The 21,785-nt window shown below is 33.3% G+C and overlaps 1 protein-coding gene across 1 annotated transcript in view; it reads right to left on the bottom strand.

Annotated features, from left to right (window-relative positions):
- Positions 1 to 20,789, bottom strand: part of LOC129972791 (uncharacterized) — a 61,686-nt gene extending 40,897 nt beyond the window's left edge. The window contains exons 1-12 of the mRNA XM_056087058.1: positions 20,729 to 20,789; positions 17,020 to 17,097; positions 16,774 to 16,939; positions 14,936 to 15,142; positions 12,731 to 12,864; positions 11,768 to 11,912; positions 8,086 to 8,248; positions 7,720 to 7,997; positions 5,446 to 5,633; positions 1,987 to 2,266; positions 1,738 to 1,885; positions 59 to 204 (exon numbers count right to left, since the gene is read on the bottom strand). Of these exons, the coding sequence (XP_055943033.1) occupies positions 59 to 204; positions 1,738 to 1,885; positions 1,987 to 2,266; positions 5,446 to 5,633; positions 7,720 to 7,997; positions 8,086 to 8,248; positions 11,768 to 11,912; positions 12,731 to 12,864; positions 14,936 to 15,142; positions 16,774 to 16,939; positions 17,020 to 17,097 (1,933 nt within the window). The 5' untranslated portion in view covers positions 20,729 to 20,789. The remainder of the gene's footprint in view (positions 1 to 58; positions 205 to 1,737; positions 1,886 to 1,986; positions 2,267 to 5,445; positions 5,634 to 7,719; positions 7,998 to 8,085; positions 8,249 to 11,767; positions 11,913 to 12,730; positions 12,865 to 14,935; positions 15,143 to 16,773; positions 16,940 to 17,019; positions 17,098 to 20,728) is intronic.
- Between the last annotated feature and the right edge of the window lie 996 nt (positions 20,790 to 21,785).

Here is a 21,785-nt window from a genome sequence, read left to right as displayed (position 1 = left end):
GAACTTGCACAATGAAATTGGAAAAGGTAGCTTTCGGTATCGCTAAAACTAATCTTACCATATGAAGTCTGCTCAGTATTTGTGGTCATGACATCTCTGCTGATGTCAATTCCATTTACAGTTCCTTCAATCTCTAAATGACCTTTAATTGTCAAAGGCTGCTCAAAAATGAGGGTTCCCGAGATTCGCTGAGGTTTATCAAGCCTGAAAAGAATATATTTTGTATACCTACAAATACATGATTTATATAACTTATTTGTCTACGATTGAACGAATGACAGCTTTATAGAAAGCATTAAACTGCCAAAATTCACAATATAAAGAACTATTTAAAAATTTTGAGTTTAATTGCAAGTTATCTTCAATAGCTGAAATCGAAGCAGAGAAGAACAATCTTTTTCAATTTTGTTTAAGATATATTAACGTTTTTCAAACTTTGGTTTTGATGGCACAAGGATCAGATTTAGTCAATCTGCATTAAACAATTTGTTTGACATTATTTTCGTGTTAAAAATTAAAGCATTCTTAAAAAAATGCAATTAAATCTGATGTAAAATTTGAATATCTTTTAAAAAGGCAAAACTATTTGAAGAGTTATCACTAAAAATATCCTTTAAGTTAAAAAAAAAATCGCGCCGAAATTAACTTGTCGTTGTGTACCAAAATCTTGGCTATCGCACAGAATGTGCTTAATGATTAAAACGTAACTGCATATATTACAGTGGTGTATGATCAGAATGAAAAACGTTTTGGGGTTAAATAGGCCTATTCGAAGTCTCGTGATAATGACATCTTTTTTCTGGTCAGAGTTTTACTTTTGAAATCTTTGACAGATGGCTTCATCTGAAATAATTTATTCGCAGAGAGCTTTCGCTACATAGACTACCAAAAGTGTTGAATTATTTTAATTGCTTGTAATGCATCGGGCAATGGAACAAAATTCTTTCATCAGGAATGATTTTTTTCTGCCTTGTCCGCTTTTTCATTTCTACAAATTCCAACATGTCCAGGAATCCAATAGGATTTAATTGCGAAATTGAGGGAATTGCATATGTGCAAGCTATGTAGAACTAAGGGACGACTTTCCGCTTACTTAAAAGCTGCAATACTACTTTTAGAATAAGTATATACAATAAATTTAGAGGGGGGGGGGTAACGTTGCAATTTTCAGAAAGCTTAGATATATTGCATAACGTTCGGATGTAAAGACAGAACACAATGAGTGAAGTTTTTCGGATATTGTTGCATTTCGGAAAACTGTTGCCGAGCTGACATGATTACCACATTTTGACCCATCTATATAAACAAGCAGAAAAGAACGATACTGTTTTTAAAAAGAACAAGCAATTTTTGAATAAACCGAGAGCCACATTTAAATGAAGAACAGTATTCATTTAATCGTGAATACTCGATACTAGATCATCCTCTTGTCCATTCTAATCTCAGCCTACGGATGTTTATTTTTATTTTGGAGAAGCATTATGAAAACATGCGATATCTGTTCCTCTTCCGCCATCTTTCATAGAAGTATAAAAGTCCAAAAATACTTTTCTCTATCAGTTAGAATGGATTATGACCATAAATTAAACAAATATTGTTTTCCTAGTGTAATATTGCCCCTTATTGTACTTAATTTCAGACATTATATATTAAGATATAAATAGTCGCCTATGGTGCACATAGTTAAAATCTTTTCAGAAATTGCAAATTCTTGCCCGTTAAGGTTGGCAAGTTCACCTGTAGATTTCCTTTTGAAGCTGTGGAACATTTATTCCTGCCACATTTTGAAGGTATACGGAGTCTGCCAAGATTGACAATCCTGAAACATCTCCCAAGAATGTTTTAGCACCAGTTATTTCAGCATCTTCATCAATGCGAACAACATCTAGATAGAAAGAAAGTGATTATTAAAGTTGTTAGGTTCAAAATAAAATATTACATTATGCAATACGCTTTATGGCAAGAATATGAGGAGTGAAATCTTACCTGGTATAATCTTCTCCATATCTTCAACTAACTTTTCAAGATCTGTAACTTTCTTCTCCAAGTCTGCAGTTCCAATTTTATATTGTTCCAAAGTCAGATCAGTGTTATCCCATTCGACATAAATTATTTCTTCAATGTTCTTAACAACGGCTCCTTCATTGGCGTGCAGATTATCAAATTTTTGATAGGCTGTGATGTATTGATCCCCAGTAGTTCTAACAGCATTGCTTAAAATGTTTTTAATGTCTTGAAGCTGCTTAGCTTGTTCTTCCAATATTTGCTGCAGATAGAAAAGCAACATTTTAATTCTTCGGAGAAGAAAAATTAAAAACTATAAATAGCGTTCCAGTCAAGTTTCAGTTTGATATTCAATAAATATTCTATTTAATCTGCAATTCTCATAAAGTGGTTGTAAACATTTTACAGTACATCCGATACGAGGAAAACTAACGATTTAGTTTCCTATAATGCATTTAGTCTTATGCAACATAGGATATTATAGCCGTGTTGCTATACCGAGCAGACAGCAGTACTGACGAAGGAAGCCAAATGAAGAGTACCGTTTACAGTTACAAAATGAAGGATGATATAAAAAAGCTAGTAGAAATGGCACCAAAATTTCCTCGTTACTGCGCAAAAATTTGATGATATATGTTTTGATTTGAACAATTATTTAATTTACATGTTGTTTCATCTAATCTTCCGACTTCCTCGTAAATTTATCAAAAAATGCATACAGGCAATTTTATGTTTACCGACAGCTTTTCAACTAGTTTTTTGTTTGGAGTTAGAGTTCTGACATCAAAGATGATTTTTCTCAAGATGGACATAGTAAAACACTCGGTTCAGAGTGAAGCATTTTTGAAATTTTTAAAATCCTTTCTTATCTATTATCTTTTAAAAAGAGGGCCAATTGTGCCTTTTCTGAAAGATTAAACGATCTGCGATTTGAAAATGAAACTACTTCTGCATTTCAATTGTTTATATATGTGACGGCCAAAGCCCGAAGTTCGGCGAGTTTGCGAATTGGCTGGCCAATTCGCGTTTTAGCCAAAGTCCGAAGTACTTGCACTTAATTTTGTATATTCCACTTTTTCTGTCCATTTCGCGAAGTGGCTGGGAATCCCTGGCCAAAGCCCGATGTGATCATGGTAGATTGACTGGTAGACGGCACATTAAACAGAATACTAAAAAGTAAAATGTACTCATTCTTTAGTACTTCATGTTGTTATAATAGCTCCGAGTAAGATAGACTTAAATTTGAGAATTGCATATACTCACTTTTTGAATATGTACAAGGATTCGAAAGCAAGTATGTGCTTTTCCAAATCTGCAGAAATTATGCAAACTTAAACTTGCAAAAAACAACGACTGTCACGGTTTGACATCGAATCAGATAATATTCTTATTCAGATACTTTCATTAAAGACTCTGCTTTCGATTTCTTGGATGAAAGGGCATTTGTTTATGGCGTAAATATAAAACTCAAAGCCATTCTCAAAAGTAACACAACCTCTTTTTAATGAATTCCAAACTACATATACATCTTTTTTAACACCGTTGCCATTCGGAACAAAACAAAAGCTGAAACATAGACAATATTAATAGATATAGAGAATCAACGCGACAACGACTGACATGTTTGGACCCACAGGGATTCGAAGAGATCGTTCGACCAGCAGTCAAATGCGTGTTCCAAGAAATGTCTTAAGGGCGATCGTCAGTCTTTCTGCCTCATAGATCTAATGCTAAATTTTCCAGATTATATTCTCTTCCGAAATATCGATTCATAAAATACGAACTTTTTTTACAAGGGGAAAAACAATATTATGAGTAAATTAAAATAAATATGCCATTTATGTATAAAATATAATTAAGGATATGATGCAGTTTAATTTCGACAGATGACAAAGAAATGTCTAAATATTAACAAAATTATTTTTCCTTCCTATTTGTTTTAATTAGCCGTTATATTGGTTATTTGCTTTTGCAAAAAACTTCATATTTTTTGAAGTGATATTTCGGGAGACAATGTGATCTGGGATCTTTAACATTAGATCTATGGAGCAGAAAAAGACTAAGGATCATCCTTAATGGTAGTTGAAAAATTGAATACTCAATTTATCTTTGTATTCATTAACGATGCTCAAAGCATTTGCTCAAGATATATATAATTCGTCATTTTGAAGGGCACAAATCTAATCTTCATGCTATCATGTTGTTACAGCATATACGTTCACTGAATAATTTCTATTATGGCTTTAATATGAGAATAGAATAACACGAGATCATATTTATATATTACAAGCTTATTTAACTCAAAGGTGTTACTTATATTTGAACTCGTTTCTGAAACAATTGTAAAAAAAACAACAGAAGTACTAATTTTTAAATGCTTCATTTTTAACAGTGTAAAACAATCTGCTCTTGATTTCTTCCTACTTTGGCCGATAGTCCCAAGATAATTCGCGAATTGGTCGGTTAAAGCCCGAAATCAAGAAAAGATCGGATAGTTTACAGCAAAATTGGTCAAAATTCGAATTGGCCAGTCAATTCGCGAACTGGTCGATTTCGGGCTTTGGCCGTAACATATACATTACATTGAATATTAGTAGTTGAAAATATAACAAATTTCCTCATTACCTTTTTATTACTAGAACCACATATCGATAGAAGCTCTAAAAATGTTAGCTGAATCTACCGCATACCTTAAAATAAATGATATTTATGCATCCCCTCTACACGTAAATTGTATCTTTAGAGCCAAAACTACACAGCAATACAAAAGAGGTTAAACGAGTTGTTTACAACACAGATCGTAGGGATCTAGTCAGTTCTGGATAATCAGTTATCAAAATTAAGATTCTGATTAATACTTTCTTTCGATTATAATACTTTCTCTACACTACATATACGGGGAAGTAAAGTTTCATAAATAAATCCCTCGACGCCCAAACTCCTGCAAGACTCCCTCGACGCCCAAACTCCTGCAAGACTCCCTCGACGCCCAAACTCCTGCAAGACTCCCTCGACGCCCAAACTCCTGCAAGACTCCCTCGACGCCCAAACTCCTGCAAGACTCCCTCGACGCCCAAACTCCTGCAAGACTCCCTCGACGCCCAAACTCCTGCAAGACTCCCTCGACGCCCAAACTCCTGCAAGACTCCCTCGACGCCCAAACTCCTGCAAGACTCCCTCGACGCCCAAACTCCTGCAAGACTCCCTCGACGCCCAAACTCCTGCAAGACTCCCTCGACGCCCAAACTCCTGCAAGACTCCCTCGACGCCCAAACTCCTGCAAGACTCCCTCGATACATGCTTACAAAATACGATCTTACAAAATTCTGTTGAACGTTGTGCATTGACTAACACCAAAAGAGAACTCTCTCGATATTAAAAAAGCTACATATTTGTTTAAATCTAAGTTTGATTTGTTGAATTGAATTGTAGAATATTTACCTGTAATTTTTTCATGTAATTTGAAACATTTTCACCAGCGACAAGGAAGGGATTTTCAGTAGGCTTCAAGCTTGTTTCTATAATGAAAGCTACCAGATTATCATAGCCTTTGAATACAAGTTCTACTTTATTTTTGTTCGTGAATGAAGTAATCGAACCAGGAGAAACGAGAAATGTTGACGGGATATCTGAAATTGAATGTAGAATTCAAATGAGATCTTATTTAAAGACAATAAGTAAATGGCTAATCATTTAGAGATCTGGTCATAACTGATACAAAGTTCGTGTTGCGTTTACTTGAAATATCGCCAGTTTCTTAAATTTCAGCTTAAAAATCGATTAAATTTCTAATTACACTAAGCTTAACATTTTGTATTATTAATGGATAATTGCCAAATTCCTAAAAATCGAAATAGCTCCAATACTTGAGAGCATATCCAAAAAATCATCGCCCCTAATAAAGGTTTGAATCTTTTTTGAATTCGGCAATCATTTATAATCTGCGTACTTTTTTTTAGAGTTCTGTAGATAAATGTCGGACCGTTATTCCTTGTACAGATCTATTCTTAAAAGTCAGCATCAAACTTAATTCATAAATCAGCAAAAGAAAAGCATAGAAGCGATCACGTTTAATTTTTTAATAAAAATATTTCATCCATATTTTTCAAGTTTCTACACCAAATAATGCAAGATAAAATATGTACCTGAAATTCAAGATATTCAAATTCTTCAATGTTAATTTTCCATTTAAATTTAATACATTAATCGTTTTAGAATTTTATATTAAATGAAAAAAGGCTGTTTTTAGGTTTATTCTGTAAAATATATTTTGGTGCGTTCTTTAACAAAATTTAATTTTTTTTTATGTTTGGGCACCAATTCCTATTACGGCACTTTAATTGGGATATATTATGTTTTTTATTTCAAATAAGATCCGTCTAAATCTCGGTAATATCCAGAAAGGTCACATTATGTTGCGAAATACACAGTTAAAAATAGCTCAAAGATGATATTGCGAGTCGCCTGTAACTAATCGCTTTACTGAATTAAATCAAATGTCTATCATCAATCACCCCTTCCCTATGGTGATCCATGTATTAATTTTATGCAACAAAGGAAGTATTCAAGAGAAAAAGATGCAAAAATAATGCAATCTAGAAAAATACTAAATTCTGCGTCTCAAAGATTTAATACTACCAATAAAATTTGCAAAATTGGGAAGATCAATTGCAGATTTCTAGAATATATGAAAGATTCTTTTCCTTATGAATTAAATTTCTCAAAAATCGATCCTAAACCATATGTGAAAGAGTTGCAAGTTTTAAATTCGTGCATTAGGAAATATTAAAGCACATTTTCCTTCAAAATTAAAAACGTGTAAATGATTCATTGGATTATTTGTAGCCTTTGCAAAGTTTCGAGTTTACGACCAGAACTGCGCCAATATAATATCAACTATTAGCCTACAAAAAGTACAAAGATAAATAGTGCAAAATATGGAGAAAAATTTCTTGCAGAAACGGATTGCCTACTGCTCACAAAGTAAATTTGTCGTCCCTAACTGAAGTTGTTAATTGTCTGCTATGGAATATTTAAATATTCTATAGCAGACGATTAATATAATCCGTTGACACGTTCTAGCCGCTTTGCTCGTTACGCTTCAAAACTCGCTTATGTATGTAAACCAGATGTAGAAATAAATGGTTATATTTGTGAATGAGGGAGCTTTATTATTGAATTTGGTTTAATCACTTTCGGTGGAAAAATTCACAAGCGAGAGTGTCAAAACAGTTCTCTAACTCGCAGCGAGGCCACACAAAGTATCCGATACCTTATAGAAATCATTTAGAGGATAAAGTTTTCCCGATTTAATTTTCTATCCAAGATTGTGTTCTTGTAAACTGTTCCATAAAATAGTCGCAGTTGACAGGTCGCTAAGTTTTTTACTTGTATTGACGTGTAGGAAGTCCTGGGCGATTCTGTGACAAAAGCGTCTATGTAGGTGGCATGTCTTTCCATCGCAAGTGGTTGAATGTAGTAGAACTGAAAATTACATCTGTATTGCAGTATTGTTGGAATCTAACTTCGTATGCAAAATATCTTTATTCCAAATGGATTGAAAAATCGCGATTTGTATCAGCCGTTTGAATGGGAAGTTCTTATTCAGCCATCGCCCTTCTATATTTAAAAAAGCCTACTCAAGGTTTGCAGCTTACAGAAATTAGCTATTTATTCCTGATAAATATATTAAATTTAGAATATTAAAAGATTTACCTGCATTTGATAACACAAAGTTATCTATTTTGCCATCATAAACGTATATCCCAACTGAAACATCTCTAATTACAAATACGATGACGTCATCTCGACAAGTGGGCAAAGTCGCGGAGTATAGTTGTCCCACATTCTGCTCGTGTAAAACTTGTTTCAGCGCAAATTCTCCGCTTTTCCATATATAAAGATATTGCTCATTTCTACCAGAAACGGCCAGATAGTGATGGAATCCTAGCCGGAAGTACTCGAGGTCCACTAGATCAACACGTGGAGCTATTCTGAAGAAACATGAAAAATATTTAAAATTAAACCCCTTTTAAGTAGCAGTTCATTATGAACTTTTCTCGACTGCAAATTCATATTTACCTGTCAAACTGTCGACTGTTTTGAGCGTTTTTATCCAGCTTGAAAATTTCGCAAGAAGTGTCACTGGCGACAGCCAGGTAACCATTACCATGGACTGTGAAAGTTACTAAGTCAACTGCAGAGGGATAGTGAACCTCCAAGTAGTGATTTAGTTCGCTGCTTCCTAGGAAAACAAATATAAATAGAGTGGACTTCAAAAATATCAGATCAAATGTACACAATTTTAACTGGCATCTCGTATCAAGAAAATTGAAAACTGAATCTTAAAATTAACCCTTTGCATTCAAATGGTGCCTCTCGTTCACTATTCCAAACGGTGCATCATTTTGACGCTTTTTCAATTTTGATTGTTAAAAAAAATACCTTCAGAATGGTAAAAAAAACCCATTTTTTTGGAGAAATTCAACTTAAAACAATTATATATTTTTTGGAGCAATAAACAAACCCTTGTATTATGTGAATAATTATGCATCGAATTACTTTTCTGAGTACAAAGGGTCAAGCTCGAAAAAGTTACTTTTAAAGAAGCATTCCAATTGCCTCATTCGAGGTATCCGATTAGGTTTGGAATATTAATATATTTAGGCTCCAAAAAACGTAAAAGTTTTTATTAATACAAGAATAAAATTATGAATGAAAGTGAAATTTTTATGTTACATGTAGTTTTGGAAGAAAAAACATTGATGTAAATTTTAGCATTTACAAAAACTAGGATTGTTCTAGAGAAAAAATGTTAGTTTCATTTTCTTTGCATCATTACATGTGTAACGCATGTTAGAGTTTAACTATTATCCAAGAATTAAATTCAAAAATAAAATTTGTAATATATGAATTTATCCATGAAATTTTGGAATTTTTTCAACAATATTAACATTAAACAAACAAATACACAGTTCATTACATTCCGCATAGAATAACTAGCATTAATTATAAATTTCATTAAAGTATCGATTGTTTGAGATGACGATACTCTTAATTATAAAAAAAGAACTCGTTTAGAAAATGCATTTTAAGTTTTAAAATGCTTATAAATAAACATCATTGAAATGTCAATAGTTTGTTATAGTTTGGAAAGACTAAAGAAATGTATCACTGGAAACAAGCGTACTTTTTTAAAACTGCAAAAATATAAAAATACAAATTTATCTAAATCCATGTTTTCAACCTAGTCGGATACCTCAATACCTCTGTTTAATCAGGGAGTTATGTCTTCTCAAAATCTTTTGGTTTAGTTACATTAACGTCCCGTTTTAAAGCAACACTAGGGCTATTTTGGGACGGACCTCGTAATTTTGAACAGCGGTCAGATGACGAGGACGATACCCGAGCTGGCACCCCCTCTCCACACAACACCACATCACATCACACAAGCGGGAGGAGTTGGTCATGACGGATTTAACGTGCAACAGACTCCCTTACACGACTGTTCTTCGGTGGAATCGGGTCACGAACCTGCAACCCTCCGGTTCCGAAACCGAGACCTTACCACCAGGCCACCGTGGCCCCTCAATTTTTTGCGTAGGTGAGAATGGGATAATTTCGCGTGCTATCGTTTTCCATAGTAAAAATCATGCGAAATGGTCTTGGAACCATCTATTTAAATTACGGAAGGGTGTGCGTTCAAATAAGCCCCCCCCCCCCATTAACCTAGTAACTTGTTTTTATCAGGACATTATCGCTTATTTTAAAATATCTGAATTTTTCTTATAATTTCGAACTTAGACTCAATATTTTTATTGCTTTGAAAGAGCAATAAAAATTTACAATTGCAAATAATATAAGACCTAACATTAGAATAGACCATTGAGAATTGTTCAATTTTAAACCAAAAAAAAAAAAAGAAATGAATAAATAAATTCGGAGAGGATTAATTCCGCGCAGTATAGAAGTCTGTACTTTCCTGTACAAAAAATGCTTTTACCCAATAGGCATTTTGTAAATTAGATGCCATGAAATTATACGTTATCGGTTTAAAGGCGAATTTCTCAAGATATTCATGTAAAAAATAAAATATATCCCAAACCGGCAATCGTACCATGTCACTGATTTAAAGGAGACTCAGAGCAAGTCCAAAAATTTATCAGTAAATTGTACTTTTCAAGAATTAATGGAAAAACGAATTTACAATTTAGAAGCCAAAAACCACGAAAAAGGCTGAAAAGATTGGTACAGATAAGGTTCAATTCAATTATATTAACATCCCATTTTAGAGATACACTAGGGCTATTTTGTGACAGCCTCGTTATTTGGCATAGCGGTTAGATTACAAGGATGACGCCTGAGCTAGCACCCCCTCTCCAAGCTTCCGCACCACATCAGTGGGAGGACGTTCGGCCCTGTCGGATTTAGCTTGCACCAGACCCGCTTAAATAACGGTTCTTTAGCAGAATCGGGTCTCGAGCTAGAAACCATCAGGTTCCGTAGCCAAGTTCTTACCACCAGGTCACGGCGGCCCCCAGATAAGAACGAAACAGTTCTGCATTTCAGAATCCTGGGAGAGAAAAAAAAATTAGGGTTTTTTTTGTGGTTTGAATGTTGCTGGAATCTAAAATTTTGGTCTAAAGTTCAATTGATCATTTTGCTCTAGATAGAACTCTTGTATTCAGAAGATATGCGAATGTAAATGAACATTAATAAACTTAATTTCTTTTAATAAAGTATCTTATTAGTATATTTTACTAAAATAAAAGTCGAGCCATATTTAATGCTTCTAGAATTCATCAGAAATAGTACCTTTATTTCCAATTCGCAAAATTTTAACTCGAGCCCCATGCACCGAATTCGCCCACTTTCTACTACTTAAAAAAGCCTTATTTCCCTTTCAGAAAACTGAAAGTTAGATAATGCCGTTCACGCCACAAAAGCTCAGATTTTCAGAGCTTCGCATATGAGCGTTTTGTGCTTTGTAGTGTCGAAAAGAAAACCTAATATGCATTTTGAATGCCTTTTTCAACTGAAATAAAAGTCAGAACGATAATGTAACAAATTTGAGAAAAATTTTATTTACCTATGCCGTTCGATTCGAGTTTACATGCATACAAAAAGACAGAACGATAGACGATCCATTCTTTGAAGAATTTGGTTCAAAAGTTAAAAATTTACACCTTAGGTATTAATCTGTATTAAAGGCTTATATAAAATTTATGCTTTGTAGTTATAGTGGCCATTTATACTTTGATACAGAAAAATTCTCTGAATATCTTTATTCAAAATTTGATATATATTTACAATGTGGTACTAAGATCACATGCATTTCATGCATCTAGTTAAAAGTATTTGAATTTTGTGCACAGAGAACAGCAAACGGATAGTATGCAAAAAATGTTTTTCGGACTCTTGGAAACATGGAGATCTGTAGAGTTCGAATCTGATGATTAATATACTTTATGTACAAGATAATAAAATACGCAGAATTGCTTGATATTACATATCAATAAAAATATCATGGAATAATTTATAATCGTCAGAACGAGTTGATTCAAAATATCATAGAAATCAGATTGCTATTCCGAATAGCGCACAATGATCTTAGCACAAAATGCCGTATAACATTTTTCGATATCTACCCGACATTGGCCAGCATTCAGGACATCGGATAACATCGTGGGAATAGAGCACAATATCTTGTGTTAATTAGGGGAAAGAAATTCATCCATTTTTACAAAATTATATAGAAACTTACCTTTTTGTTGGGAGATTATTCGTGCTTCTTCTAGAGTATCAATCAAAACCACTAGCGATGATCCAAATTCGGATTCAACAAAGGCTATCTTTTTTGCTTCGTTTGGGACACTCGATGGACTAATGCCAAGATCAATTAGGCCTACCTAAAAAGAAATATACAAATCAAATTTCATAGAAGTTGTATAAGTTTTAGTTACATTGACGGTCCGTTTGAAAGCAACACTAGGGCTACTTTGGGACGGACCTCAATTTTGAACCGTGGTCAGATGAGAACGACACCTGAGCTAGCACCTCCTCTCCAAACTTTCATACCACATCAGCGGAAGGATATTTGTCCCCGATGGATTCAACTTGCACCAGACCCGCTTACACGACGGTTCTTCGATGGTATCGGCTCTCGAATTTGAAACCCACCTGTTCCGAAGCTGAGACCTTATCACCAGACCACCGCATCTCCTCTGAGAAAAGTAGATATTTGTGGGTCAGCTATGAACGACCAATCCTCAAACGGGTTAGGATGACATATCTGTGGTTTAGATAATTCCATGGTGTTATATGTCCCACAAATTTTAGTTTATTTTCTGTACCAAGCTACCAGCCGAATTGATACAGACCAACAGTCCAACCATCTAGTAGGCAGCCACGCACGGCCAACATGAGGGGTTTTTGATTGTCCACGAGGAGCACGAAGCAGACAGTTTCTCATGGAGAGCTCCCTCGCTTGACGTCGAGGGAAGGAAGTAAAAAGCTGAAGATGTGGAGAAAGAAATTTAAGGGGAGGAAAGATCCCTGGGTACTTCGGGCTTAAGATACCCGTATTCACATAAAGAGCCCTTCAGGGCTACATACATCATTTAAAATGGTTCGACAAAATTTCTGAGTGATGGAAAATCATTTAAAATCTTTCGAACAGATTCATTCCTTTAATTAAGAACACAATCAAATAAACAAGATTACTTACTGGTATGCCTCTTTCTCCAATGATTTCATAAATGTTAACCAGGCTCGCCCTCGGTGCTTCCGTAAGGATAGCTACATAAAGTGCTGCGGATCGTTTAATGACTCGAGTGAAAATGGTTACATCTTTCACAGTACCTGAAATGGAATTTTTTCCAATTTTAGATCGTTCAATTTCTTTAAAATATATTTAAAATTTCTCTAGGAGTCTTAAGGGGACAGTGAACTTTGAAATTAGCAAAAAATGGACGAAAAAGAAATTTTATTTTTATCGTATCATTACCAAAATGCGTTTATATTTAACTAAAATAGCGATAAATGTTATGTTCAATAAAGTAAATATTTGAAAGGCCTCCAGGGAAAAACACATTTTAATGACTTCTCAAAATATTGTAATTAGATTCAAATATCTGAAGTGTTCCAGGTGTCTTAATTTGAAGAAATAAAATAGAATTGATCATCAAGATTTTGGTTAAACATTTAAATATAAAATGCATATTTTCTTTTGAGTTTTTAGACAGTTAAAAGTCTATTTTAGTTCAGTAAGACATAAAATTACTAGGAAAATTCAGTAAAAGTGCATTGAAATATTTCTAAAAATTTAGCATTTAATCGGAATTACGAAATTATAAGTTGTTTCAAATCAATTTATATCGGGTATTAAGGAAAAAATTTAATCGCCTGAAATATTTTGAAATTTTTAAAAAATACATGAAGTTTCTTAAACTTTTTAAAACAATGTATGTTTTAAAAAGTTTAAGAAACTTTACGTATTTATATTTTAATACGTATGTATAGAAAATTTCATAATCCTAAGTGAATAATTCTCAAAAGTGCCAAATGGAATCCACCATCCATTTAAGAAAATAATTTAACAAAGTTTGCAAACTAGCAAAGAAACTTTATAAACTAACATGAATACTGTTTTGATTAAGTATTTTTACCTTGTGAAGCTTATTTGAAAATAACTTTCAGCTCAAATATTACGTATCTTTTCGAAATTCTTGTATACTTTCGAATGAAGGTCTTGTATTCCATTTTCCGTACGAAACTGAGAACCTTGAGTAAGCGCATGAATTCCGCTCATGGCATCGGTGGATAATAGTCACGAAATATAGATCTTTGGCGTGAATGTAACATTTTTACTGAATCCACCGTATGAATACACTTTGAAAGCTTTTTTAAAGATTAGTTGAAACGAAATGCGTTACGCAATTTACAATTGTAATAATACAAATCACAAAATGAATTTCATCGATATAAGTCATTGCAATCACATAAATAGGAATTACAGACTAACAAATTGGGTTCATAGTTTGATAAAAACCTATATTTTAGATGCTAATCCTGAGTAGCAAATTTCATCTATTTAGCTCTTTACGTTTTTTAACTATTATATTCACTTGTACTCGTATAGCCAGACAGTCTTTTTATTGAATTTCGCACAAAATTAGAGAGAAATCTAATTTGGTGCAAAGACCATATACCCGATTTCATCCGTCTGACTCGAAGTATTTGTTCAAAGACAGATATACCAAAGATGTGACAGACCACCGTGAGTTAGAAAACACAATGCGAGTCATCAAAATCTCGAAATATTAAAGTACAGACCAACAAAAAGTCATCCTCTTGTAAATGCGCATCAAATTTGGAATAAAATCCGACATTTGAGATCAATGTCTGTGCATCAAATTTTATTCATCTAATTCTTCATTTTGTAGTTATTCGCTTGAACTCTGACAGACAGAATTCTGAATGGATTTAGCTCAATTTGATAGAATTCTAAAAAATTATTGTAAAGACCATATACCAAATTTCATGAGTCTAGCTTTGAGTTGTTTTTAGCACAGAAATACCAAAAGTTATTTTTTGAATTCGTGGAGATCTAAAACATAGCAATTTGGCAGCAATTACAGATTCAATTTTTTTGATAATTAGAATATATAGTAAAATTGGTCAATTAAAAACGAGCTTCTTGGTTTTTAAATTAGAATTTCCTAAACTAATTACACCAAAGAAGGTTAAATTACAAGAATATTAAATAATCCCTGTATGACGATGAATTATTACTAATAATGGCTTAATTACGCGATTATACATCGTTGTACATCATCACTAGTCTATTATTCCACGGTTGTTAATAGTGCTCAGAGTATTCCGTTTAAGGCTGTAAATGACTTTAAAGATTAAAACACAAAGTGGTCCTTACTCCATGGATCTGCAATGAAATTAAAGATGACATTGTCATTAGCAAAGGTAAAATATTCCAAGTTGGTAGAATCGAGCTTGTTGAGAATCACTTTGCGTTCATTCAGGCCCAGAATATAATCCGTATTGTTGAATCTCTTGTAACGCCATTGAGTGTAGGTTTCTTCTTGGAACGCTGGTATTTGCTTGATACTGTCTATAACGAGTTCTGAAAAATAAATTTCAATATTTTATAGTATGAACAAGCTTAATATTAGGTAAAAAATTAAATTTATATACAAATCAGAACCACAGATTTTTGAATTTTGGGACCCAAGTCGAAATTCGGGGTGGAATCTTCCAATAAATAAGATTCATCGTCTGCCGAAAGTTATTTATCAACAAAGAAAAATTAGAATAACAAAAAAAAGTTGTCAGAAAATGCTTCCTTTATAATCCAATCAAACTCATGAAACACAGAAAATGCGTAAAAATTCATGACGGCAATTTTATTGATATACATTTGCTTTTACTAACAAAACAAGCTTCTGAGTTTGCACTCCGATAAGAGATGGTGGCGGTGGTTTTGGTAAAACTTTAACATCGGTTTGTGCGTTTAAACGACAAACTATTAGCGTCAAGAAAGAAGGGGGGGGGGGTACGTATTAAAAGGATCTGCTTAATTAAAAGACGCAGCGACAGAATTGGGCTAGGAGTAAATTTAAAAATATTCCATTTTCCAGAATTTGAGAAAATTTTTTGGAATCGTAAGTACATGTTACGAGAGGAACAACTGGTAAAATTTTTTATATGCAGCATTTTTTGAAAAAATTGACGAAGTTGGAAAAACAGAATCATCGAAATATATTTATTAGTACATAAGAATTCGAGGATAAGAAAGATTCTAATTTAAAATGCTGCTCTTCGATTTCAAATGATTTTTTAAAAAGGTTAAAATTTAATTTTAACAAAAATCTTTGTGGCGATTGATTCTCGAGAAACAAAAGGATTCACAAGGTAATGATTTTCGGAAAATTAATTCATCTTTGAATAATTTTAACAATCTGTATATGTTAGCTTTAAATTTTCACTACAACTTTTTGAAAAATAGTACCATTGTGATATCATTTCAAATCTTAGTTTCTATGATAATTCGTGAGTTGTCATTGATACAAAATACAAAACAGGCATTTTTCGATTACACGCCCCCTCCCTCCGAAATAAGGTCAAAATTTTCAAAAATGGTTCAGATATTAGAAATTTTTGCTAGTTATTTTCTTTTATACAACATTTAAATGAAAATTTAAGAACTTAGATTAAATTGAAAAAATATTTGCTGCGGTAATGAAAGTGTGCTTTTTACTTCTTGAAAAATCGTCGTGTAAACGTCCATCGCCGCCATTTATAAAGCAATATATCGGATTGCAAATTTAGGTTTAATTTTGAATAGCCAATTTGAAGCAATAAAACTGCTAACACATAATTTTTCAAATAAAAATAGAACTGACTTGATTATTAAGGAACCACAACTTATAAAAGAATGAAAATTTATGGGTTCAATATTTTCAGTTGAAATATTAGAAATGATTAAATATACAATGCATAATGTTTCATGTTGAAATTGTTTGCATAAAAAAAAGAAAAAAATAACTTGAATACAAGCAACGAGAATTTCTAGTTATTTCCAAAAAATTTATCTAAAGTTTTGAAATCTGAAAATTTTAACAGTTTCCAATTCGAAAGCATGGAATAAAATGAGCATTTTCGTATTCAACATAATCGTTTTAATTAAGCCAGAAGCATTCGTTTTACTTGGTGCAATTTTACTATGGATAAATAGCGTTAGAGGAAAGTGTTTACCTTCTCTGTTCCCAACGCCTGTCCCCGGAATAAAGGATCGCATGAATCTTTGTGGCGCAGCATAAGACGAAATCTGAGGTACTTGGGACATTTCGTCCATGTGCTGTTTGAGTACTTTCAACGCTTCTACTTGCAATTCGGCCTCGAATTCTTCTCGACTCTTTATCTACAAAGCATAAACAAATAGTATAAAATATTTGGTGAAAAATTGGAAACTATACCAAATTTTTACCTTTTAGCACTCACGTCTTGTTCGGAGGCCAAATTTTGTCCAAGCATCAAAGCGACGCTCAAAGTCAGCAACAAGGGTATTAACCATCCCATCTAGAAGAAACAGATGAATTTTTAGAAAAGATCGAGTATGGTAGTCTAAACTAAACGGCCTTAAAAAATATCCTTTTGTTGAGAATTGAATGGCATATTAGAATGCTGAATTTAGATTTGCTCGGGAACCTTAGCTCATTCAACGTGCACTGCAAGTGAAATATTCATTACATCCATTAAATGATCACAATTTAATGTCAAACGTTGGCGATTTTTAGTTTTGTTTTTACAGATACCGACCAAACTGAAGAGTTTGTACTCTCGTGTTTATCTCTTAAGGCTTTTAAACATAATTACTTTGATTGCCATTTAGCCATTATGTCTAATTTCTTACCTTGTTCAGTTTTATATTTCTGTGACAAGCTTTTTTTTTTTTATCTTTTGGCTTGAAATTTTCTCTGCTATTTACTGGCGATGATTTATGGCATCATATTAGTTACACTGAATTATATCCTGCATAGCAATGCCAAATAATATCCTTGGGGCTTTAGTTCCCAGGGAAATCGGAGCCTTTTCTGTGTTGCGAAATTTTTCGATTTTAAATAACACAATAGCAGGTTTGCCTACTTTATCAAAAAATTATTCCATTGATAAACTGGCTGCCTTCGAATTAAAAAAGTGGTAATAACACACCAGCAAACATTGATAAATTGTATTTAACCCTTAACTGGGGACGTGCGGTCTGTGAGACCGCTGGCGATGGCTTTTCTGTCACCCCTTTTCTATTTTTAGGTCAATTGAATGGATTGACCCTGTATCTTCCTGTTTTGTGACCTTCAATACACGTGCACTTTTTCAACCGATTTCAGCAGATGCTTTTTAAAATAATTCAGTTATTTCTTCGAGTGCGGTCTAAGACCGCATCTCCCTGTTAGTGTCCCAGTGATAAACAAGGCTTAGCAGATGGCGTTAAAACGTGTACCCGAAATATCATTCAGTTTACTGATCCTATTATGAAGCAGTGCTCGAGACACTTTTAAATGAAGCAGAAAGTGGTTTTAGTGATAAGAATTATTGTACAGAAGAGTTTCTCGATGAAAGTTCGCATTCAACTGATTTTGATATGTATGTTCAAACATAATTTTTCTAGTGATAATGTATTTTGAAAAATTTATAAAATATATTAATATACCAAGAGATATATATACAGAATTTATAGGTTGATTTTTATACTAGTTCTTAACTTATGTTTAAAATGCTCTAGAAAACCGCGCTATGAAAGTCACACAAGTATATAAAAAAGGGCCAATTTTAACTAGTGTCATTTTTATTTTTTATTTTTCATATAATTGCCGATTTATACATTATATTGTTTTCTATATACCTTCATATACTGTAAAAATAAATATCATTTAAAAAGTAATATACTTTTTCAAGAATATTTATTGTAACATGTAATTTGAGGAGAAAATGTATGTTCCAACGCATTTACTTTTTTCAATGATAATATATTTTGAAAATTTTCTAAAGCATACCTATATATCAAGAAAAATATTTGAAAAATATATTGGCAGTTTTTCATACTAATACATTCATTAAAAAATTTAAATTTGAGTGTAAATGAAATGCGGTCTCGTAGACCGCACTTCCTCAGTTAAGTCCTAAAATTTCACCTCCCCAGTTAAGGGTTAAAAAGGTTTTGGATCCTAATGCATTTCCGAGCAACGGAAATTATTTAGATTCAAAGATGAGAATATAAAACACAGAAAAGTATGCATTTAACAGGATGTATTAAAAAAAACTTGCTATGTTATACATAAAAAAAGTCACCACTGTGCCATTTTACAAAAACCTGATAGTTGGGTGAGGGGTGGTGTCTTAAAGTGGAATTTCGATAGCAATGGTAAAATAACTCAATAATGGCGGGTAATTTGAAAAAGTTCTTTTCAAGTCAATTTTCTTCAGTCTGCAAATGTATATACAATCAAGAAAATATTCGAATTTAAATGCGATGCAATATCAAAGTCAAATATATTATTTTAGTAACATAACCTTACATGATTTTGCCGACTTTTCGGTACATTTTAAAAATAAAATTTCTTTGGATAGAAGTTTCAATTGTTGCGCACATTTTTAACGAAACTTTGACTAGGATTACCATGGTTTCAAAAACAAAGCCATATTTAGATTGGTAGAGTATGCAAGGTTGATTTAAACTAAATCTTCAATCACCCATCGAATTTATTAAGTTGCTCGGAATGCAATTTCGCTTTTTCCCAACAGAGCACTTTGTATTTTTTCATAGTTAACTTCACATTTAAGCCGAATTGCGATATATTTTGACAGTTGATATAGCAAGGTTTGCTTGTGAAAAAAAGATTGATTCCGCGCAGTAGTTTTTGATTGGTACCCTTTTAGATATGGAAAGTGAAAGGCAGCCTTTTCGGCATATTTTTTTTATCTGAAAGTTTAAAATGTTGTCCAAGCTAGAAAAGAAATTATCCAGTGTGTTAACATAGTGTCTGCGTCAAAACTGGTTTGCAAATTTTTGAACTGGTAGTTTTGATTTTGAAGATGTACCACGTTCTGGAAGGGCAGTTGAAGCCGATGAAACCACAATAATGACAATTATTGATGAAAATCTGCGAATAGCAACTCGCGAGGTCGCTGAGAAATTAAATTTATCGAATTCAACTGTTAATGATTATTTGAAAGGCCTAGATTTAATCTCAGAGCTCGACATATGGGTTCCTCATGTTCTTACGGAAAGAAATGTGTGCTGTCACATTGACGATTTTAAAATGATTTGCTTTTAAAACTTCAAGAAAATGTGATGATGCGCAAAATGTCAAGAAACCCAGTGATGATGCGCTTCAAGTTCATTTTTGAAGCGCATCATCACTGGGAACTACAAATGAGTTTACAACAATATTAAAGGCAAGAGATCCCGCTGTAAAAAAAAAAAAAAAAAAAAAAAAAACATTAACTGATTCAAAGCACTTTGAAAACCGATATTCATCAATAGGAGGAGATGATTCCATTTGAAATCCCACCAAACAGATGTTTTTTTTAACTTCTACCGAAAAACACAGCAATCAATTTTGAAGTATACCGTCATCAGCTGGACAAATTAAATGATTCATTTAAATAGAAAAGGTGTAGGGTTCCTTCAAGATAATACGAGACCTCATAAGTTTGGCAACTTGCCACAAACTTTTGCAGTTTGGATGGTATATATGCCAGGCCCACCATATTCTCCAGATCTGGCTGCTTCTATTTATAATTTGTTCTGGTCTCTACAAATTTTTTTAGATGCAAAATCTTAACTTCAAATGAGCAGGTCAAAAATCCCATGATCAGTTTTTTGCCAGCAAATAAAAATTTCATGACTGTGGAATCATACTACTGCTAGAAAGATGACAGAAGATATTGGACTAGAACAGACGATTCAATATATTTATTCACTGTAAGAAAATCTTCTTTCATTTCATAAAGAAAGTGAAATTACTTTCCGAACAACCCACTATGTTTCAGTAAGAGTTTAAAATATAGAGAATGTACCAAATATGTTGATGATAAATAAACCTTTTAACAGTTAAGATATGAATTCTAATTTATTCATTCCATAAGTACACATGAGATATTTCAAAACACAATGTTAGATCAACAAAAATAATAATTCAACTCCTACCTTAATACCAAGTTCGTCAGTAACAATCAGCGAGCAGCCTCGTACTCGAGTTTCAATTCATTTTATAACATATACGTAAGGGGACAAGCCACCATTCTTCAATTTCATTGGTTCTGAAATGACGTAATTTCTTGCGGTTAAACCATAACAGACTACTGATGACTTTTCTCGAACCCAGAATCTTAAGAAGTTCTTTCTTGAGAATTATCATTATATTGATAAAGTAAAGTTTTTTATTTCTGAAGATCTCAAATAAAGCTCACTGAAAAAAAAATCTTTTTTTTTATTCCATCCTTATTATAGAATGAGTTTTCAGACTTAAACGTAATTCTTTACGTTCCTAAATAATATGAAGCCGCGGTGGTCTGGTGGTAAGGTCTCGACTTCTCGACCGGAGGGCTGCAGGTTCGAGATTCGATTCCACTGAGCTCAGTATAGTTTAGCTACATTAACGTCCCGTTTTAAAGCAATACTAGGGCTATTTTGGGACGGACCTCGTCATTTTGAGCCGCGGTCAGATGACGTGGACGACATCTGAGCTGGTACCTCCTCTCCAAACTTGCACACGACACCAGCGGGATCGATTCCATCGAAGAACCGCCGTTTAAGTGCGTCTTTAATCGAGGTTAAATCCGCCGAGGTCAAAGGTTCTCCCATTGGTGAGGTGGAAACTTTTGGAAAGGGGAGGGGTCTGCTAGCTCAAGTGTCATACTCGTCATCTGACCATGGCTCAAAATTACGAGATCAGTCCCAAAATAGTCCTAGTATTTCTTTAAAACGGGACGTTAATAAAACTAAACAATCCTTACTAATATAGCCTTACAGGAGCCCATTCGTAAAGTAGGTGGTCGACTTGAATCAATAATCATACAGATTACATTATTTTCTTCTAAACGTATAAAATGCAATCAAATTAAATTTGAATCTTGATGGGATATTTATAACTTGAAGTTAATTAATTAGATGCAGGGTGTAACAAAAATGTAATGTGTTTATTAAAAGTTTCGGAAACTACAGCGAGTTCGTAGTACAATTTTCGTGATCGGATAGTCAAATG

This window comes from Argiope bruennichi, chromosome 6 (genome assembly GCF_947563725.1).
Source record: "Argiope bruennichi chromosome 6, qqArgBrue1.1, whole genome shotgun sequence".
Classification (NCBI taxonomy): Eukaryota; Metazoa; Arthropoda; class Arachnida; order Araneae; family Araneidae; genus Argiope; species Argiope bruennichi.
The sequence above is the reverse complement of the archived record's forward strand: the minus strand, read 5'-3'. Positions and strand labels throughout refer to the sequence as shown.